At 48.0% G+C, this 21,440-nt stretch overlaps 1 protein-coding gene across 2 annotated transcripts in view; it reads right to left on the bottom strand.

The window, feature by feature from the left end:
* Positions 1 to 21,440, bottom strand: part of LOC147111360 (sodium- and chloride-dependent creatine transporter 1-like) — a 314,028-nt gene that overhangs the window by 43,262 nt on the left and 249,326 nt on the right. For both annotated transcript variants that reach the window (XM_086002176.1, XM_086002177.1), the window contains exons 8-10: positions 14,769 to 14,893; positions 10,015 to 10,127; positions 9,635 to 9,772 (exon numbers count right to left, since the gene is read on the bottom strand). In XM_086002176.1, coding sequence (XP_085858302.1) covers positions 9,635 to 9,772; positions 10,015 to 10,127; positions 14,769 to 14,893 — 376 coding nt within the window. The remainder of the gene's footprint in view (positions 1 to 9,634; positions 9,773 to 10,014; positions 10,128 to 14,768; positions 14,894 to 21,440) is intronic.

The following is a 21,440-nucleotide window of genomic DNA, read 5'->3' as shown; positions in this document are numbered from 1 at the left end:
ACACTGAAAAGAAATCAGCTCAAAGAATTGAACTTAACAAAGACAAAGTGTACTGTCCAACCATTGAGGTGGGTCAGTTGGTATACTTACGACACAGGCCTTTGGGTAGGAACAAAATTCAGGATGCTTGGGGTCCTACTGTGTACAGAGTGGTGGAGGTACAGGGTACTACACATGCAGTTGAGCCTGTAGAGGGCGGTCCTTTAAAAAGGGTCCATAGAGTTAATCTTAGGCCATGTGTTACCCCTGTCCCTGAGCCTAGGCGGACGAGAACCAAGTCCCCTGTCACCGTACCCCCTGTCACTCTTTTGACAGAATCGTTGCCAGAGCCCTCTGATACTGAGTTTGTTGTGGTAGAGGAAGTCACCTATCCAGAGTTAACTCAGGAGGAAAAAGTAAACAATGATCCTGTTGGTAACGCCCAAGATGTACAGGAATCAGAGGCTGTTTCTGAGCCAGAGCATTCAGATCCTTCTGAGTGTGGGACTGAGGTTGAGGTACCCATTCCGGCTCCTCGCAGAACTAAAAGAGCCAATGCTGGGGTAAACCCTAACCCATACCACTTGCCTCAGTCAGCCTGTAATGCAGTCTCACTCAGTCCTGAGGTGTTCTCTCATGTTTTATCGAGTCTGGGTACTGCATTTTTTCGAGAAGCTGTAAAAGAAGTGAAAAACGGGTGCTAAGTCACCGAGGACGTTGACTTTAAAGCAGGGGAGAATGTAGCCAAGTGGGAAAATGCAGTGAATATTTAAGTCCACTAGATGGCGCGGTTCATTTTCCCCTTTAGAATTTGAAAAAAGGAGAAAAGGGTTATGGGTAAGGCCATGTGATGCCAAAGGAACCTTCCCTTTCTTCACAGCCTCCATTTTCTAGATCCAGCGTGAGGGATGTGCTCTGAGGAGAGTTGGGGTGAATATGACTTTTGAAATGAACTTAGTCTGCGTAAAGTACAACTAAAACAGCATTTAGTGCAGCCAGACATAGTTTTAAAGTGATATTGTTTCCCAAATCACTCGATATCACGGGGATGCTTGCAGATTGTCCCACCATGTGCTGGTGTTAACCTTTGTTAAAATTGTTGTTGAGTCCTTGGGGCTACGTTTCGAACGAGTTTAATACTTTCTGTTTGCTTGTAAGAGGTAACAAGTGATAACGGGACATACGAATGTATGGTATGATATATTTTGTTTTGTATAATGATTGTTAGCTAATTAACTACCTGCACCTGTGGTTTACCTCATGTTCTGTTTTACAGCAAGCCACTGCCGTATTTTATCGACACTGTTTTATGTATTTACAATTTCATCCTAAACCTAGGCCCAAGTTATTAATACAGAATAAAAAAACCCCAAAAACGAAAGTTCGTGTCCTGTGCTGCTCCATTTCGCCAGGCTACATACAGAGTAAAGCTCCCTCGACACTGTCCCATCAAACACTCCCAGGGCAGGTACAGCACGGGTTAGATACAGAGTAAAGCTCCCTCGACACTGTCCCATCAAACACTCCCAGGGCAGGTACAGCACGGGTTAGATACAGAGTAAAGCTTCCTCTACACTGTCCCATCAAACACTCCCAGGGTAGGTACAGCACGGGTTAGATGCAGAGTAAAGCTCCCTCTACACTGTCCCATCAAACACTCCCAGGGCAGGTACAGCACGGGTTAGATACAGAGTAAATCTCTCTCTACACTGCCCCATCAAACACTCCCTGGGCAGGTACAGCACGGGTTAGATACAGAGTAAAGCTCCCTCTACACTGTCCCATCAAACACTCCCAGGGCAGGTACAGCATGGGTTAGATACAGAGTAAAGCTCCCTCTACACTGTCCCATCCAACACTCCCAGGGCAGGTACAGCACGGGTTAGATACAGAGTAAAGCTCCCTTGACACTGTCCCATCAAACACTCCCAGGGCAGGTACAGCACGGGTTAGATTCAGAGTAAAGCTCCCTCTACACTGTCCCAGTGTATTTCCTGGTGTCCAATGCATGCGATTACCAGTTGGATGTTGTTTTGTGTCGTGGGCCATGCCTATCACAACTGAGACCCTCTAAACTGATGCCACTCAAAATGCTTGCAAAAAGCAGGGTTTAGAACGATAAATCACACTAGTGATAATCACTAGTATATACCCATAAATGAGGATGGGATTTGGGCGAGAGATGTTCCTCTGATTTACCACAGAACATCTGCACCGCAACCAGGGTGGCGAGATCCTCGGGATAACCCAGCCCTAAAATATGCCCGTCAGGATTTTCCTTTTCCCCCTCCAGCCGTCAACGATTGCCCACCCAGCGAGTGCCTAGTATTTCCTTGAACCCTCCATTTCCCCCCAGGATCCCCCCTTTCCCACTGCCAGAGAATAATGTTGCTATCCAGGTGATTATGTCGGAGGATAGGTCTATATCGTCCTTATTTCTCGGTCTGTGTCTCTCTGGTAGCAGTGTGTTATTTTATTCTCCTCTGTAGTGTATGTACCCGTCTACCTTTAAGGGAACTATTGAATGTAACCGTTCACCTTTAATGGAACTACTTTAGGTGTGGCACTATTTGTTTGGCTTCTGTATACTGTAATACCGATAGTGACCACACCAGTATATAAGTGTTGTAGCAGGATTTCTGGGGCAGATTCGCCCGGACCTTCGAATAGTAAAGACCTGTTTGTTTGTTACTTCTGAAGTCTGTGTATTTATTAACTGCACAACCCACAGACTTTACAGTGGCGACGAGTCCGATCGTACCCTGCGGCAAGATTACCATAAGCAACGAAGAGCGTCGAAGAGAGACAACCGCCCTCGTCGTGCTACCAAAAGAAAACACGAGGCTGCAACAACAGAAAGCAGGAAGACTAACAACAAAAGCTGTATCAGCAACAGGCACTGACTACCCTTCTGCCACGGTGCGGAGTGAGCCGACCAGCAAGGAACAAGGCGGCCGAAGAGACTGTGAGTAGGGGAAGGTGTAGAAGCATCCGGAGGATAAGGGCAGAGCACTCGACCTCGGTCGAGGGGGAGCTGTGCCAGCCAAAAGTCGGGTCCAATGGCGTCGGGTGACAGCCGGACCGCGATCGGCGGGACAATCGGGGCAGCGACCGCAGCCACGAAGCGCTGAGCCTGCGAGTAGGCACGGGAAGAGAAACCCAGCCGCAGCCGGGGAGGGAAACACCGGTCTGCGAGAGGGCTGGGGAGGCGAACGGGAACCGTGCGGGTGAGAGCCGGGTGCGGAGAGAGAGACTGCGAGGAGCCGGTCCAGCGGCTGAGCTGTTCTCCACCAACGGGGTACTCAGAGCCGGCAAAACCGAACGTGCGGGAGTGGGTGAGAGACACAGCCGAAAACGGGGTGAGAGACTGCGCGAGAGCCAGTCCAGCGGTGAGCTGTTCTCCACCAGCGGGGTACCCAGGGCCGGTAGCATCGAACGTGCGGGTGAGAGAGACAGAGCCGGGTACGGAGAGAGAGACTGCGCGAGAGCCAGTCCAGAGGCTGAACTGTCCTCCGCTAACGGGGTGTACCCAGCGCCGGTAGAGCCGTGCGGGCGGGAGGAAAAGACATAGCCGAGTAAGGGGAGCTGTGCGGTAGCCAGCCAGCGGCTGAACCTGTCCGCTGAGGTGGTAGCGTACCCCTTCCACCGGGAAGAAACGCGGGAAGCCGCCATTAGGCGGAGAAGACGCCAGAAGCGGGAAACCGCCATTGAAGTGGGCGGGGCGAGAAAGGAAGAGCGGGAAACCGCCATTTTCGCGGGAAAACCGCCATCTTGATTGACATACCGCCATTGAAGTGGGCGGGGAGAGAAGGAAAGAGCGGGAAACCGCCGATTTCGCGGGAAAACCGCCATCTTAGAAACAAATAAATAAATAAGAAATACTGGTGCTGCTCCCAAGGGAAGAAAGATGCCTAAGCGAGGGAATATTAACGACTTTAATGCTGAAATGGAAGACTGGGCCACGTACGTGGAACGCATAGAGATCTATTGCGAAGCCAACAAAATAGAGGAAGACGACAAGGCGATAACATTGCTAAACTCGATGGGGGCAAAAACATACGGGCTCTTGAAGCATCTAATAGCACCAAATAAACCAGCGGATCAGACCTTCGAAGAGATTGTGGCTGTGCTGAAGGACCACTTGAACCCCACACCGCTGATGCTGGCTGAACGATTCAAATTCTACGCAAGAACGCAGAAGAAAGACGAAAGCAATGCGGAATACTTGGTCGAACTGCGTAGGCTAGCGAAATACTGCCAGTTCGGAGGGAATCTGACAGAAGCGCTGCGGGACAAGTTCGTATGCGGATTGTCCAAAGAAGGGACGCAGAAGCGACTACTGGAAGAGAACGACCTCACACTGGACAGGGCTGTCCTTATAGCTGCATCGCACGAAGCCGCAGCGAAAGGAACGGCGGAAATGCAACTAAAGGCGGCGGCACTCAGGGTGGACCAAATTACTTCAAGCACAACAAAATGCTACCGTTGTGGGAAGACAACGCATGACCAGAATCAATGCTGGTTTAAGAACCAAGAGTGTAGGAAATGTGGCAAACTGGGTCACATCGCGAAGGTATGCCGGTCCGGGAAAAAGATCAATAATCAAAGGAAGCCACCACCAGAAAAGTACAACAAGGTACACAAGGTGGCTGAGAAGAGTTCAGACGAACAGAATTCAGACTCAGACCCAAACAATCAGGAGCTGGGTAGTCTGAGAATCCACAATGTGGGTAAAGAAACGGATCTACAGGCCATCTGGGTCATACTACAAATAGCTGGAGTTCAAATAAGAATGGAGCTGGACACTGGATCAGCTCTATCAGTCATCAACCGAAGGGACTACCACCGGCTATTCTCTCACATACCTTTAAGAAATACCAAGTTCGTATTACAGACATACACGGGGCATAACGTATACCCCGTGGGGAAAATAAGAGTCAAGGTGAGAGATAGGGGTAAAGAACACCCAAGAATGAGCTTGTACGTATTACCTGAGGGAGGACCACCACTTCTAGGACGGGAGTGGATTAAGAAAATAGACATGGAATGGCATTACCTAAAAGCCATAATGAGGGAGGACTCGGTGCAAGCTATTAGCTCAGATTCTGAAATGGATGATGATAAGACCAAGTCGAAAACGAAGACAGGCAGAAGGACTTATGGTACCAAGAAGAATAAAGCTGCAGAGCAGAACTCCAGGTTGACAGAGAATTCTGAGCCTGTTCAAGCAAAGGATTCATCCATGACGGAAGAACACCGAGCTCGGACGCAAACTTATGTCAAAGTACGACAACAATTAGAACAGTTGAGTGATCGTCTCGTACAGGAGATGAAAAATATGGAAAAGTTCTGGGACACCGAATGGGGGAACCTGGAAAGACAACAGAGACAGCTAGCTCAAGCAGAGAGCGACCATAGAGCCATCATGGTCAAATACCAATCACATTCCCCTGATGCTGTTCAGGAACTAGAATATTTACAGAACGAACCAAAGGAAGAGGAATCTTCAGGGAGCCAGGATTTTATTCCAGTTCTTCTCTACGACTCCTTACAAGCAGAGTGTGAGAAGTTGAAAGAACAGTATGAACAGGCCCAGGCTACAATTCTGGAGGGGGTTAACTCGGCAGCCTCCGAAAAGCTAGTTTCAGTAGAAGCATATGAACAACTAAAGGTTGAACATGAGCAAGAAGTCCAAAGGCTGCAGGAAATTCTTGATGAGCTCAAGGCCAAGACAGACTCATCGATAGAAGCTCCATCCATAGATGAACAATTAGAGGTGAAAATCATGGCAGAGCATGAAAGACAGGGGCCTAGAAATTCGGTAGGCTTAGCGCCGCTTTTGAGGCGCTAGAGGGCCTAGCGCCGGAGTTATGGCCAGTTTGGAAATTGAGTGGGTCCCTAAATCGGCGTTAGGCCGTTAGCGCTGCGCCGGCACCGATGACGTCATCGGTGTGCGCAGCGTCCCGGTTGCCATGGTAACCCGCCCGAACTCCGAAATTGACTTGCGGCCGCCTCGCCCGTGGCAGCCGCAAGCAACGTTCTGGCAGAGGTGCCTTACTGGACTTTGCGCCGGCGCATTAAAGGCCCCGCGGCGGCCGGACGCTTTCCCGCCGGCCGCCTGGCCGCAGCTCCCTCCCCGGACTTCTCTCTCCCCCTCCCCCCCGGGACAGATGCAAGCCCGGCACTTGTCCGAGGTGCCGGGCTCATTTTTACAATGATTTTCGCGGGCCGCGGCCGGGTGCAGGCAGCTCCTCCTTAAGGGAAGGAGGAGGCCTGCACTTCCCGAACCTGCCGCACCGCAGCGGGCGCCGCAGCGCCGGAATAGCGCCGCAATTCAGCGCGTAGCGCCAGTTTTCAGGCGCAAACAGCTTTCAGCAGCGCCGGCAGCCGTTTGGGCGCAGAACTAGTGAATTTTTGGCCCGCCCAGCGCGACTTAGCTCCGGCACTAACTTCCGGCGCTAAAGCCGTCGCTGCGCCAAAACCCAATTTCTAGGCCAGGATGTCCAAGGACTTATAAAAACATTGAAGGACACCCAAGACAAATATGAGGCGGCAATGTCTGAGGTTCAACAACTTGAAGAACAGATTCAACTGGGAATCCTTGCAGTGGAAGAACAGGACACTGTAAGAATGGTCCCTGAACATGAACTAGAGAGCATCAGGGCGCAACTTTTCCGAGCGCTGAAAGCCAAAGTTCAAGAGGAACGTAAGGTGGAAGTATTGGAGAAAGAGGTGGATGAAATGGAGAAGACTCTGATCCACCGTGCTCCCAGGGAAGAGTTAACGGTCGGCCAACTCCTTCATATGCTGAAGGACAAGACTCTACAAGGGGAACAATCTGAACACGAGCTTCAATCTTCAGGGGGAACGAGTTCGGAGCTCTCAAAAGTCACGGAGATAGCTGAGGTGGCAACACAAATTTTACAAGGATGCCAAAAGTATGTTGAATCACGTCAAGGTGAACAGAAGAAGGTGGAAACCGTTACTTCAGTAGAAGGGTTAAATAGCCTGATAACGCAATTACCGGTGGAAAGGAAGGTATTGAACTCACAAATGAGGTCCGTCGTGAAGGAATGGCAGATAACCCAGGAAGAGCGGGATGAATATGAATGCATGAAGAAGGCTTTTCAAGAAAGATGTTTAGGGAAGGAACCACCGTCAGCTAACGTCCAGACGGGTGAGGAGGAAGAAGAAGTCTCTCTCGCTGGCCTAACTCAGGACGAACCTGAATATTACCATGACCTGTTGAGTGACACTGAATATTATGAGGATGTGGTCTGCCCAGCTTGTGATGAAAACTCTCAAAGTGCTGAAATCCGGATGAAGCACTTAAGGTCTAAGGAACATAGAGAGTTGGTGGCGCTACAGCTGGCAGCCGAGAAAGGAGCTCCGAGAGTTTCAAAAAGGCAGAAAAGAAAAAGGAGAAGCAGAAGATAATAACTGTTTAAAATATTAGCACTTCTACCATTCCAGGCGGGACATTACGAAAGGAGCTAAATTAGTTGAAAAACTGGAAAATGTCAAGACAGCCAGTTGGTTGTCAAAGTCCGCACTGCTGGTTCAACAGGACGAAAGTTCAAGCTGCTACGTCAAGAAAAAGGCTATGGAGGAGTCACGCTAGCCAGGTGAACCGGCTACACCAAAGAAATGTTGTTCGGAACGAGTCAAGATCAGAGACTGAATCTATGAACTGTTTCCGCAGAGACGGAACCTGTGAACTGTTTCCACCGAGATTATATTTGTAAATTGTTTTATATGACATTGACTCCACCGAGATTATAGCTGTAATTTGTTTTATAGGAAGTTGAAGATATGTATGTTTAACGGGGACTCTGTAAGTAATAAGCTAAAAAGGGAGGATTGTAGTGTATGTACCTGTCTACCTTTAAGGGAACTATTGAATGTAACCGTTCACCTTTAAGGGAACTACTTTAGGTGTGGCACTATTTGTTTGGCTTCTGTATACTGTAATACCGATAGTGACCACACCAGTATATAAGTGTTGTAGCAGGATTTCTGGGGCAGATTCGCCCGGACCTTCGAATAGTAAAGACCTGTTTGTTTGTTACTTCTGAAGTCTGTGTATTTATTAACTGCACAACCCACAGACTTTACATCCTCTATCTCTCCTTTTCTCTCTCTGCATTCCTGTATTTCTCTCTCTCTCGTTCTCTCTCTCTCTGTTTCTATATCAGGTCCGTTTCTTTCCATCTGTCTATGTTTTTCTCTGTCTCTCCTTCCCTCGCACGTAGTTGAAGTCTTGTGATCACACGTATCTGAACAGCTTGGGACCCTCAGAGCTTCGAAGTGTTGATGTGGAAACGCTACCTGATATAAACTGCATCTGATCCCCCACGGAAATCAGAGAATCATTGAATGATACAGCACAGGAGGAGGCCATTTTGGCCCATCGTGTCTGAACGAGCTCTCCAATTAGTCCCACCCCCCTGCTCTTTCCCCGTAGCCCTGCACATTTTCTCATCTTCAAGTACTTATCCAATTTCCTTTTGAAATACCCGATTAAACTCCCTTAAGATCTGATCTGCTCAGTAAATTTGCTTTCAGTCTGGGCTAGATGTGATTACATAGAATTACGTAGGATATACGGCACAGAAACAGGCCATTCGGCCCAACCAGTCCATGCCGGTGTTTATGCTCCACTCGAGCCTCCTCCCGTCTTTCCTCATCTAAATCTATCAGCATAACCCTCTATTCCCTTCTCCCTCATGTGCTTGTCTAGCCTCCCCTTAAATGTATCGATACTATTCGCTTCAACCACTCCCTGTGGTAGCGAGTTCCACATTCTCACCACTCTCTGGGTAAAGAAGTTTCTTCTGAATTCCCGATTGGATTTCTTGGTGACTATCTTATATTGATGGCCTCTAGTTATGCTCTTCCCCACAAGTGGAAACATTCTCTCTGTATCCACTCTATCAAAACCTTCCATAATTTTAAAGACCTCTATTCGGTCACCCCGCAGCCTTCTCTTTTCAAGATCAGTATTGCTCAGTACAATAACAGGTTTACCCACCTAACCAACTGACTATAATAACCAATAATCTTGAATGCCTTTAATAATCAATATTCTTTAAAAAGAAGTTAAATCAAATAAGTTATGAGCTGATAATATCTGCCGTTTCAGTTTAATTGCTTGCTCTGATATCCGAATCCTAGGAGGATCATTGGGCAGTGGGAACTCGAACAATAAGAACATTGTTTGTCCCGAGTCGAGTTCCCACCTTTCAATGTCGTAAAGGGAGGAATTTCCCCAGGAATCCTGGAAACTCTACTCACCCCAACATCTCCCCTTATTGTGGGGGGAGGGGAGGGGTGGGGCAAGCAGATGAGACACCCACCGTCCACTAACCACGCCCCCCCCCCCCCGCCCAGACCGGAGACCGGAATTTAAAGGTCTGGTCGAAATAAGGTGGAATCCTGGCAGAACCAGAACCAGGACCCGGTCCCCGCCCGAGGGCGTAACTCATACTGACGCTCCCTCTAGCCCCAGGATTTTCAGGGCCAAAGTGTTTGGAATTATCTCCTTACCCCCATTGGTTCCATGGTGTGATACTGTTGACATTTGCCCCTCCCATTGCCCCACCATGTGCTACCACTCAGATTTACCCCCATTGCCCCGCGATGTGGTTTTACTTACATCTGTCACCATGGACAGGTCGATGATGAAACAGACCAAACAACAAACAGCAACAACCACCTCTCGGCGGAGCCCCCCATAGACTGAGGTGGGGAACAGGTCCATGATCCCAGTGATGAATCCCTCCACTCCCACAAACTGCAAACAAGGAAAACCAAATTAACCAACAGCTGAATGAGTCACACAGCACAGCAGGAGGCCATTCGGCCCATCGTGCCTATACTAGCTCCTTGAAAGAGCTCTCCAAACGGTTCAAACAGAAGGCCCACCACCACCATCTCAGGCCAACTAGGGATCGGCAATAAATGCCGGCCTTGCCAGCGACGCCCACATCCCGAGAAATTATAAAAAGATATTTTGCAATGGAGCTAACCACGTACCTGACTGTCCAACCCGAGAACCAGCAGCATGAAGAAAAACAGAGCGGCCCAGAGTGGGGCGACTGGCATCAGGGTCACTGCCTTTGGGTAGGCAATGAATGCCAGGCCAGGTCCTAGAGGAGGAAAATAAGAGTCCCTGTTAGTCAGACTGTCTTATCTAACATCCACTCTAGTCCCCTGCACTTATACTCAGCATTCCCTCTCAGCTGCCCAGCCGTGTGACCCCGCAGCCCGGAACCGACTCTTCAAATGTTAACTTACCCGCTTGCGCGAAACTGTGAAAGGGCCGTGTAATGATCAATAACATGTCATTCTATAGTGGACACTAGGTGGAGCCATAGAGCTGTGTAGAGCTGTATGTCTTATATAAGATTACATTACCCACGATGCACTAGGCTACCCAGAAGGCAGTAGTCAAGATGGAAACCTCTAGAATGATGCTGTAGAAGTCCTCATGTACTGAAGTCCTCATATACTAAATAAAGTGACTAGCTTAGAAGCTAGCAGTTCATAATAAGAATGTCTATTTATTAATGAACATAACATGGTACCAGGATTGGTAAGATCTGCTGAATATTGTGCAACACGACATGGAGAATTTGAAGCCACCAGAGCGTTTGAAACTCACAGGAAATGTCGACTACAATTGGCAGACTTTTAAACAACAATTCGAACTCTACATTGCTGCCATTGGGTACGGTACGAAGCCAGACGCAAGGAAAATAGCGTTGCTGCTCACGGTTGCAGGCCCACAGGTGATAGAGGTATTTAATACATTTGTATTTAATCCAGAGGAGAACAGAGAAAAATTAGACGATGTGCTAAAGAAGTTTGATACACATTGTTCTCCCAAAAAGAATGAAACCTATGAGAGGTACATCTTCCATTCTCGGACACAGCAGCAAAATGAGACTTTTGATAGCTTTTTGACTGATCTGAAACTGAAAGCACAGACATGTAATTTCTCTGAGCTGAAAGCATCCATAATTCGTGACCAGATTGTGTTTGGTATTCATGGTAAAAAAAAGTCAGGGAACGTCTGTTGAGAGAAACCGAACTAACATTGGAAATTGCTGTGAAAATATGCCAAGCTAGCGAGCTAGCTCGAAAGCACGCGAAGACTTTCAGTGAAATCAATAATGATGCGGTTGTAATGAGTGATAATGCTGCTGTCGGTGCTGTGTCCTGCAAGGGGAAGAAACATGGGCAAAACAGAAGTGAAAAGCAATCGGAGGAAGGAATTTTTAATTGTAAACGCTGTGGTTACAAACACCAGTTAAAACAATGTCCAGCGTTTGAAAAAATGTGCACAAAATGTCATGGAAAGAATCACTTTGCCAAACAATGCTTTTCAAAAGTAAAAACTAAGAAAGGGCAACGAGTTAATGTAATTGAGGACACTGATTTAAGTGAGACATGTTTTGTAGGAATGGTGTCGTGACAATATCAAAAAGGATACAGAAAATGTGCAGCCCTCAGGAATAAACAATGCTGAACATAACGTCAACGCAGTAAAAGAGGACAAATGGATGATCCCACTACAGGTAAATGGAGCATTAGTTACATTGAAACTAGACACTGGGGCAAAAGCAAACTTAATCAGTATGAGTGACATTAAAAATATGAAAGAAAAGCCCAAAATACAGAAAAAGTCAGTACTACTGAAGGACTATAATGGACAGAAAATAGATAGCTTAGGTGTATGCAGACTTAAAGTGACAGTCAAAGACAAAGTGCATCATCTCATGTTTTCTGTTGTGCTGAAGGACTTGATTCACTACTGGGTGACAAAGCTTGTGAAGACTTAGAACTGGTCAAGAGAGTCTACCGTATAAACTGTGCCATAAACAGACCAGATGACTCAGTGGATTCTGTAGTAAATAATTTCCAGGATGTGTTCAAAGGATTTGGAGTTCTACCATTCACATACAAGATCCAGCTAAAGGAGGATGCTCAGCCAGTGGTACATGCTCCACGAAGAGTTCCAGCACCCCTGTGTGACCGGCTCAAGAAAGAACTGGACAGAATGACCACACTAGGAGTCATCAGGAAAGTCGAAGAGCCAACAGACTGGGTTAACTCCATGGTATGTGTAAAGAAAAAGAACAATGATCTAAGAATATGCATGGATCCAAAGGACTTAAATGCAAACATAAAACGTGAACACTACCAGATTCCCAAGCGAGAAGAAATCACCAGTGAAATGTCAGGTGCCAGATACTTTACAAAGCTAGATGCCTCACAAGGATTTTGGCAACTGAAACTGGATGAAGAGAGCACCAAATACTATACCTTCAACACACCATTTGGCAGGTATTTTTTTCCTCAGAATGCCTTTCGGGATAATATCTGCATCTGAAATCTTTCATAGAGCGACATTGAAGGTCTGGAAGGAGTCCGGGTCTATGTTGATGACATTATCATCTGGGGCTCCACACTAAAAACACAAGAGACTATACAAGAGCAGATCGATGACAATGCCGCAACTGCATCTTGTCAATCACCACCAGGACGATCTCATGAAGACACATCAGACTTACCCGTGTTAAGAAGATCCACACGTGTAGTAAAAAAGCCTGATAGACTTAATCTTTGAGTACAAAGAAAAAACTATATTGAAAATGCATTGACTGTTGTGAAAATGTTTGTTTATAGAGCACTAGCAAAAGTGTTACTGATATCATCTTTATCGTTTTTCTTGAAAGTTAATTGATGTTGATTGATATTGATTTTGTTTAACCTCAAAGAAAGGGGGATGTAATGATCAATAACATGTCATTCTATAGTGGACACTAGGTGGAGCCGTAGAGCTGCATAGAGCTGTATATTGCTGTATGTCTATATATATATATATATAAGACTACATTACCCACGATGCACTAGGCTACCCAGAAGGCAGTAGTCAAGAAGGAAACCTCTAGAATGATGCTGTAGAAGTCCTCATGTACTGAAGTCCTCATATACTAAATAAAGTGACTAGCTTAGAAGCTAGCAGTTCATAATAAGAATGTCTATTTATTAATGAACATAACAGGCCGCGCGCCCCAAAAAATAATTAGGGGGAACATTGCCCAATCCACTGGCCTAAAAGTAGGAAATGAAGAAGGTCTGGAGCCTAGAAAATGGCCCTTGTTTTGAATTGTTAAATGGCTGCATTGTTGGAATTGTGAGTCTATTGAACGTATTAAAGGAAGGAGTGTCGCCATAGGTGAGTGGGCAGAGTTTGTATCAGCGATCCTTTAAAACAGAAGGCCGAGGCCCACAGTCTGAGCAGGCAGACAGCGGCCAAGGACTCCACACTGATTGGTTAATCCCCATAAGGGGGTTATGGGACGGGGGTCATGGGGAGGGGGAGGGGGGCTATAGGGGGGATGGCCGAGGCCACGACCCCATGAGGGGCCTGACAGAGAAGGAAGAACAGCCTTTAACAGATCAACACCACTACAGGTCAGCTCAGAGCAGGACAGACCGGGTGCACTCTCCTCACATCCTGCCTTTCAGTCTGATGGGGAGTCCAGCTATTGCGGTGAGGATGTCCCATCCTCCCTGACAGATCCAGCATATCATTACCAGGAAATGATGGAATCACAGAGGAGGAATTCCTTCACCCAGAGAGTGGTGAACCTGTGGAATTCTCTACCACACAGGGCAGTTGAGGCCAATTCATTAATTAAATATATTCAAGAAGGAGTTAGATATATTTCTTAAGGCTAAAGGGATCAAGGGATATGGGGAGAAGGCAGGGACCGGGTACTGAGTTTGGATGATCAGCCATGATCTCATTAAATGGCGGAAGAGGCTCGAGGGGCCGAATGGCCTACTCCTGCTCCTATCTTCTATGTTTCTATGTAATCTTACAGCACAGGAGGAGGCCATTCGGCCCATCGTGCCTGTGCCGGCTCTTTGAAAGAGCTCTCCAATTAGTCCCACTCCCCCTGCTCTTTCCCCACAGCCCTGCAAATTTCTCCTTTTCAAGTATTTATCCAATTCCCTTTTGAAAGTTTCTATTGAATCTGCTTCCACCGCCCTTTCAGGCAGCGCATTCCAGATCACAACAACTCGCTGCGTAAAAAAACATTCTCCTCATCCCCCCTCTGGTTCTTTTGACAATTCTCTTCACTCTGTGTCCTCTGGTTACCGACCCTCCTGCCCCTGGGAACAGTTTCTCCTGATTTACTCCATCAGAACCCCTTGTAATTAAATCTCCTGATCGATTGATTCAGTTGTCTGCTATAAATGAAGGAATGCTAAACCCTGAAAGCAAGAAATAACCAGAGTGGAACAAGTCCCTAAAACACACCCTTGGACAGAAACTCGAGGGGACTTCAATGTCAGACCATCAAAGGTCAAAGGATTAAATCCTCGACCTCATGGCCCCAGTGCTCAAAGGGATTCCGGGATGGGGAATCAAGGTTACAGTGATGGAGGCACCACCTCAGGCTGTGGTCCCTTCAAATGCAGCTCCCCACATAGAAGGTTGAGCACAGGAAGAGGCCATTCGGCCCCACTGGTCCGTGCCGGTGTTTCTGCTCCACACCAGCCTCCTCCCACCCTCTTCATCTCACCCTATCACCAGATCCTTCTCTTCCTTTCTCTCTCATGTGTTTATCCAGCTTCTCCAGTTGGGTATCACGATGAGGATCGGGACTGTCTTTCCGGATGCTTGAGTTAAAATGGGTCGAATGTTCCTTCCCAGTTTCTGTCGCTCTTTATTTAGCGTACAGCAGATATTTGTCGGATGAATGAATTCTCACCGGATTCTGCCACCTTTGAGATGTCCACACCTTGTTCGGACGCCATGAACCCGAGCACGGAAAACACAACAAACCCCGAGAAGAAGCTGGTGGTGCTGTTAATCAGAGCCAAGAGGTAAGCATCTCTGTAAGTAAAACACGGAGAGAGAGGGCGAGTTATAGCACATTCCCATCAGCCCATCAGGCCAAAGCACAAATAACGCTCCAAACACTGTTTTAAATACTTAACCCAGTGAAGCACAGGAACTCCCCCCCATCAGTACAAAACCTCCTTAATATAGAACCATCGGCTCCTCCAAACTTCACCACAACCCAAGTCAAAAATCAGAAGTGAAGACATTACCGGTTTACATCTGGTGGCAGAACAGTCTGTGGAGACACCCAGGAACACATACTCATTGGATGCAAAGGCGCTGGACAGTCAAGGACACGGGAAGGATTGGATACATACAAGAGCAAATTATTAACAGACAGATCATTGATACTGACAAAGAGACCCGTCAACTGCTGAAAGCAAGGCAGCGACGAACAGAGGCACCAAAACACTCCGGGCAAAATGGAATTCTGTTAGATGCGGCTGGTTTCTACAGAACTGGCTACTGTAGGGGCACCAACACTACTGAAGTGATATTGATGGAAGGCCATGTTGTCACTCTGCCGAGGGACAGCTGAACTAGCGATGAAGAGTCACGGTAAAAGAATTCCACCTGGACCAGGACTCGATCTCGCTGGGTAGCAAACACCATCACTAACATGGACGTCATGCCTGTTGTCATTGGGAAAGAGAGGTGGAGATTTCTCCCGATGGTCCTAACTCCCTACTGGAACAAACCCGCCTACAGGTAACTCCCTACTGGCTCATGGGCTGAGTGTGCGATCTCCCAGTATTGAAACTCACTTCATTCCAGATTCTGATTGGACAGTCAGTGTCCACTAGAAGCAAAGGGAGGAACAGAAGAAAGTTTACATTAAAAACAAAATACTGCTCAAATCACTTAATAACTCGGCACATACAGTTGATCCCAGTCAATAACTCCTGACCTCACCATATCCTCAAGCCATGAGCAGCTAAAGGAAGAGTAAACCTTTTCAGAATTGTGTTGTCAGTAAAGATTACTATTAAATGGACAGATCCTACCCGATCCAAACTTAAACAACCTAAATCATCAACTCTACATATGAGCGAGTGATTGCTGCTCTCCTATAGGCTGAGCACAGACCCAGGGCAGAGCTGGACCGTGGGTCGGTACAGACTGGCTATTCAGTCATTCAGACCACATTAACTCCAGGAGTAAATCTGATTAAAGCACGTTGGATAAGCTTGGTGCTTGGGCTGCTCATTATTGCTTTGTGTCACAAAACCTGGGGTCAGCCCTCAGGGGGAGGTGATTGAACGAGAGCGAGAAATTGCAAACACAACACAATATAGTGTAGAGGCTAAGAGTGAGATGTGGCAAAACTGCTTAGGTCTCACCGGCAGAGAGACGGGGTCTCACCGGCAGAGAGACGGGGTCTCACCGGCAGAGAGACGGGGTCTCACCGGCAGAGAGACGGGGTCTCACCGGCAGAGAGACGGGGTGGAAGGTTGTGAACTGTTTGAAGGTGCAGTGTTGCCCCAATAGACTCACTGAGCAAGTCTGTATAAGGACATGTGCTGACATGATCTTCAATGGCATGCGATGAATCTTCCTGAATGATTTAAGTATGTAAGGGTAGAGTGAATTCCTTGATGCTGCCTGAAATTTCAGAAAGACCACAAGCTTCTCCAAAGGCCATCCTGCAATTCGGAAGAGGTAGAGACTAACTGGGGCAGTGGGCTTTATTCTTTGGGTTAGAGAGTGCCAGGCATTGAGGTTCACAGAAGGTTTAGAGGCCTTGGAAACTGCGGAGTTACTGATGGCGGGTTGTGTGCGATGATCCTATAGAAACATTGGTGCAAGGTAGTTCACTTTCCACATTTATTTACGGCCTAGCAGATCAGCAGTGGATGAGGTCTGAGGTTGGACAAAGAGTTTGTTTTCTATGCAAAGCAGTCTGGTGGACCATCTAATGTTGGTCAAACTCCAGGTGTTGAGCTAACAGGTGAATGGCAGCAATGTCACTGTCCGCAGATTCTCAATATCGACAAAGGTGATATCAACTAGCCAACTCATGGTGGTACTCCAGCACCAAGTTTAATACCAACTAAAAGGACCTTTGTGGGGCAAGACTGGACATTCGCAATGTTGGCCGAGCGGTCATTTTGTGTAACGACATTGGGCCAAGGGCTCTTGTAGAAGATGCAATACCAGCACTGGGCAAACTCCACTCAGTCCCCAGGAGGCTCATCATCAAGGTATACCTTGCTGTGCACGGGAACTGACCCTTCTATAAGTTAAACATTGGGCACACACTCCCGGCTGTTAGCATTGAGTTGGGAGGCTAGGATTAGTGAGATGTGTGAAGTGTCAAATAGGAAAGGAGAGAGCTACCAACTCTTCAGCTGGGCATCTACGATTAGCTAGTAAAATAAATCAATGTAAGTGTTGCAGCTATTAATGTTAATGTCAACTTTGGGCAGAATTTGGTTAATTTGTACAATGAGGCAAGGAAGTCTTGCAGCCATTTATTGGGTGAATCGATCGCAATTAATTTGTGACAAAGTGGCCTTTGCCAGTGACTCAACATGCACGGCCTAGTTTTTTTTAAATTATTCATTCTCAGGATGTGGGCGTCGCTGGCAAAGCCGGCATTTATTGTCCATCCCTAATTGTCCTGGGAAGGTGGTGGTGAGCCGCCTTCTTAAACCACTGGTGTGGGAGTGTGATGCTCTGTCACTACAGAGGGCAGTTAAGAGTCGACCACATGGGACTGGAGCCACCTATAGGCCCAGACCGGGTGAGGATGGCAGGTTTCCTTCCCTGAAGGACATCAGTGACCCAGTTGGGTTTTTACGACAATCTGCGGATTCATGGTCACTTTTATTAAGAGTTTTTTTAAAAACTGACACAAATTCTCAAACGAACACCAGTGTGGTACTACATCATACTGAGCAGAGAGGTGCTGAGGTGAGCAGGAAGGATGCTGGACTTAGCCCCATTGCCCCTGGGCTGTTCCTGGTTGGTATCTAGTGACCACCCCACCTTTGTGGACATCAAACAGTGACAGAATTGGACTCAGCTTCAACAATCGCAGTTCATATCGGGCAACGTTCAGTGCCCGCCTCTCACACAAAGAGTGGCCCCTTGGGTGAATTACCAGAGGGTGGGCGAGGAGGGTCAGAAATTGAAGGGAAATTGCAGAGAAATGTGCACAATCACTGAAGCAGTAATGGAACTTGTCATGGGGCAAGGAAACCAGGTGGGTTCATGGGCATTCTGATCATGATTGAGTTACCAGGTAGACGGCTAAACTGAGGAAAAATAGCTCGTAATAATTGGTTAATTAGACAATCAGCGTTCATGCATGTTAAACGTGGGGCGGGTTGGAGAGTACTCGGGGCTGTTACTGTGTGGTGTCATGACTAAAGCTTTGTTTCACTGACAGTCTCCTGCCCCGCCTCAGTTACTTGGGAAAGCCTCTCAGGAATTAGACTGCATTGTAGTTGGAGCCAATGAAATCAATCCTAGATGGAGTGAACCTTAACTGAACCAATAAAGGTTCACTATTTCCAATGATGGTCCAATCAGGAAAAAAATCCCTCTTCAAGGAATTGGACAGCCGCGTTCTGAGAAGGAGACCGGGCCCTAGATTCTATTTCGCATTATTGGGATAAAGAGAAGTTCTCTGGGAAAACCATACTGAATCTTCTTGGCCACACCTAAACAAGAGTTGTTATTCATCATATAAATGGCCCGGAAACTAACAACAGCCTGAGAAAGGAAGGGAAGAGGCGAAGTCGGATTCGGATATGAAGAGGTAGCTGAAAACTGAAGGTGAAACTTCTTGAGCCTGTACTGCTTGGGAAAGATTGGGAAGTGGGTGGGAAGGAAGGAAGGGGAAGTGGGTGGGAAGGAAGGAAGGAAGGGGAAGTGGGTGGGAAGGAAGGAAGGGAAAGTGGGTGGGAAGGAAGGAAGGGGAAGTGGGCGGGAAGGAAGGAAGGGGAAGTGGGTGGGAAGGAAGGGGAAGTGGGTGGGAAGGAAGGGGAAGTGGGTGGGTGGGAAGGAAGGGGAAGTGGGTGGGAAGGAAAGAAGGGGAAGTGGGCGGGAAGGAAGGGGAAGTGGGTGGGAAGGAAGGGGAAGTGGGTGGGAAGGAAAGAAGGGGAAGTGGGTGGGAAGGAAGGGGAAGTGGGTGGGAAGGAAGGGGAAGTGGGTGGGAAGGAAAGAAGGGGAAGTGGGCGGGAAGGAAGGGGAAGTGGGTGGGAAGGAAGGGGAAGTGGGCGGGAAGGAAGGGGAAGTGGGTGGGAAGGAAGGGGAAGTGGGTGGGAAGGAAGGGGAAGTGGGTGGGAAGGAAGGGGAAGTGGGTGGGAAGGAAAGAAGGGGAAGTGGGTGGGAAGGAAGGGGAAGTGGGTGGGAAGGAAGGGGAAGTGGGTGGGAAGGAAGGGGAAGTGGGTGGGAAGGAAAGAAGGGGAAGTGGGTGGGAAGGAAGGGGAAGTGGGAAGGAAGGGGAAGTGGGTGGGAAGGAAGGGGAAGTGGGTGGGAAGGAAGGGGAAGTGGGTGGGAAGGATGAGGAAGTGGGTGGGAAGGAAGGGGAAGTGGGTGGGAAGGATGAGGAAGTGGGTGGGAAGACCAGTCCTTCTTCTACCACCTCATAAGCTTACCTGCAGGTGAAGAGCATGTTCCTCAAACCCCAGTCTATTTCGTATACACTAGAACTTAGCTATAAAAAGGCTAGAAAAGCACAACAGTTGGTAGGTCGATAACATCAGACTTGTGAAGGTCTATAAGAGGGCCGAAAGGTCATACCTTATTATCAATCATGGCCACCCCTTCAATCTCTGGAACTGGAGGAAGAGAGCCAGGAAGATACAAGGGACAAGCTGGCATCTATTGTAGCCAAGCACCTGTATAACTGCAGTATGCTCTCCTGCTCCGAGTAACTGACAACCTCAATCGTGTGAAGGAGCAGAACCCAACAGGAAAGCATGACACATCAAGACCTGTGTCCTGAACAGGTCTATAACCACAGATAAGATTGACCTGGCTTTCTCGTACTGAAGCGACAATCAATGATTACCACGACACGATATCAGCAATGACATACCTGGGGAGTGTGCGTCACCAGTCAGGGGGATTACACCAGGGCTCTCCCAAGAGACAGTAACAGGACCACAGAAAGTAAGCTTAATGCAAATGAAGGGGGAAGGAAGGTGGCCCTAGCACCAGAGTGCCAGAGCATGGTATGTGCCGAATGAGGGAGTGCCCGCTTAATCCATTGTGTAGGGTTGGGTAAATCAGCAGTAACCTCCAAATGGGTTGTCATAGATAGAAGCATTTGCGGACGTGTTCATGGGCTAGTGTGAGCCTAGCTGTTGGTATTGAAATCTAAAGGCTGTGGGAGAAGTTTCACCGTAAAGTTTCAAACATCACTTAGTGTAAAGCTTGGAATCACTCACTCCCAGCACAGGGAGGAATGATCCACAAACAACTAATTCCTTACAAGTCCTCAGTTTTTTGTTCTTGTAAATAAACAGCCAAATTTCCCCCCCTGTCCTTCCCCCCAGTTTTTACGCAGCGAGTTGTTGTGATCTGGAACGCGCTGCCTGAAAGGGCGGTGGAAGCAGATTCAATGGTAACTTTCAAAAGGGAATTGGATAAACAGTTGAAGGGAAACATTCACAGGGCTGTGGGGAAAGAGCAGGGGTAGAGTGGCACTAATTGGAAGCTCGTTCAAAGAGCCGGCACAGGCACGATGGGCCGAATGGCCTCCGTCTGTGTTATTAATTACAAAATAATGTTATCAGCTGCCTGTCACTCACTCTACGAATAGATGGCAATTGGTGCTGTACCAGTATTGGTGAGGTGTGTGCGTGGTGGGTGAGTGAGCAAAGCCCTTGCTTAGTGCGGTCCTCCCTGGTCTAGGCTAGTCCAGCTGGCCCACATGTGCTGTCGCAATTTGCCCGCAATGTCGCTGATGAATTGCGCCATAACTTAGGTGGCGGGGCCTAGCTATGTTGCCAGCCTTAGGCCGCTGGCCTTCGCTATTGGGAGACCTGGGATCAAGCCCAGGCCCGCTTTCTGTCTGTGGTCACTGTTAATGGTCAACATTGCTCAGGCCAGCCATGCTCAGGCCCTGGCAGGCGCGGTCAGACGAGATGCACATGTCCTCATTTTTTTTTTAGTAGTAGTCATCTGGTTTAAGGTGGTGTAGAATAGTGAGCACTCCCTGGTACTTTATCAATAAACTCGCACCAGGTACATGTGGCAGTGACTGACAGTTACAGCAGAGATACCTGGCCCTTCTCTACCCATGAGTAAAAGGTCGTTACCCATGCGTGCTTTCGTTTTTCTTCTTTCTCTCTGTACTGGCCAATTCTCCCCTCCTAAGGACGTTGACGCCCTCCCCGCCCCGCACCCCCCCTTTGATGGGGTTCAGTTCCACAGGTGCCGATTGCCCTCCGGTATCTCCACCCTTGACACCCGGGCCGCTGCCCCCAGCAGACCCAGGTTCCAGCCTGGCCATCTTTTAGCGGCTCGGAGGAGGGTGCGGCACCGACGTGTGCTTGAAGAGGTGCGCGGGGGGTTCTGAAGGCCG

The sequence above is a fragment of the Somniosus microcephalus genome, chromosome 11 (assembly GCF_052327205.1).
Source record: "Somniosus microcephalus isolate GS21.2 chromosome 11, FLI_Smic_1.0, whole genome shotgun sequence".
NCBI classification, from domain to species: Eukaryota; Metazoa; Chordata; class Chondrichthyes; order Squaliformes; family Somniosidae; genus Somniosus; species Somniosus microcephalus.
The sequence above is the reverse complement of the archived record's forward strand: the minus strand, read 5'-3'. Positions and strand labels throughout refer to the sequence as shown.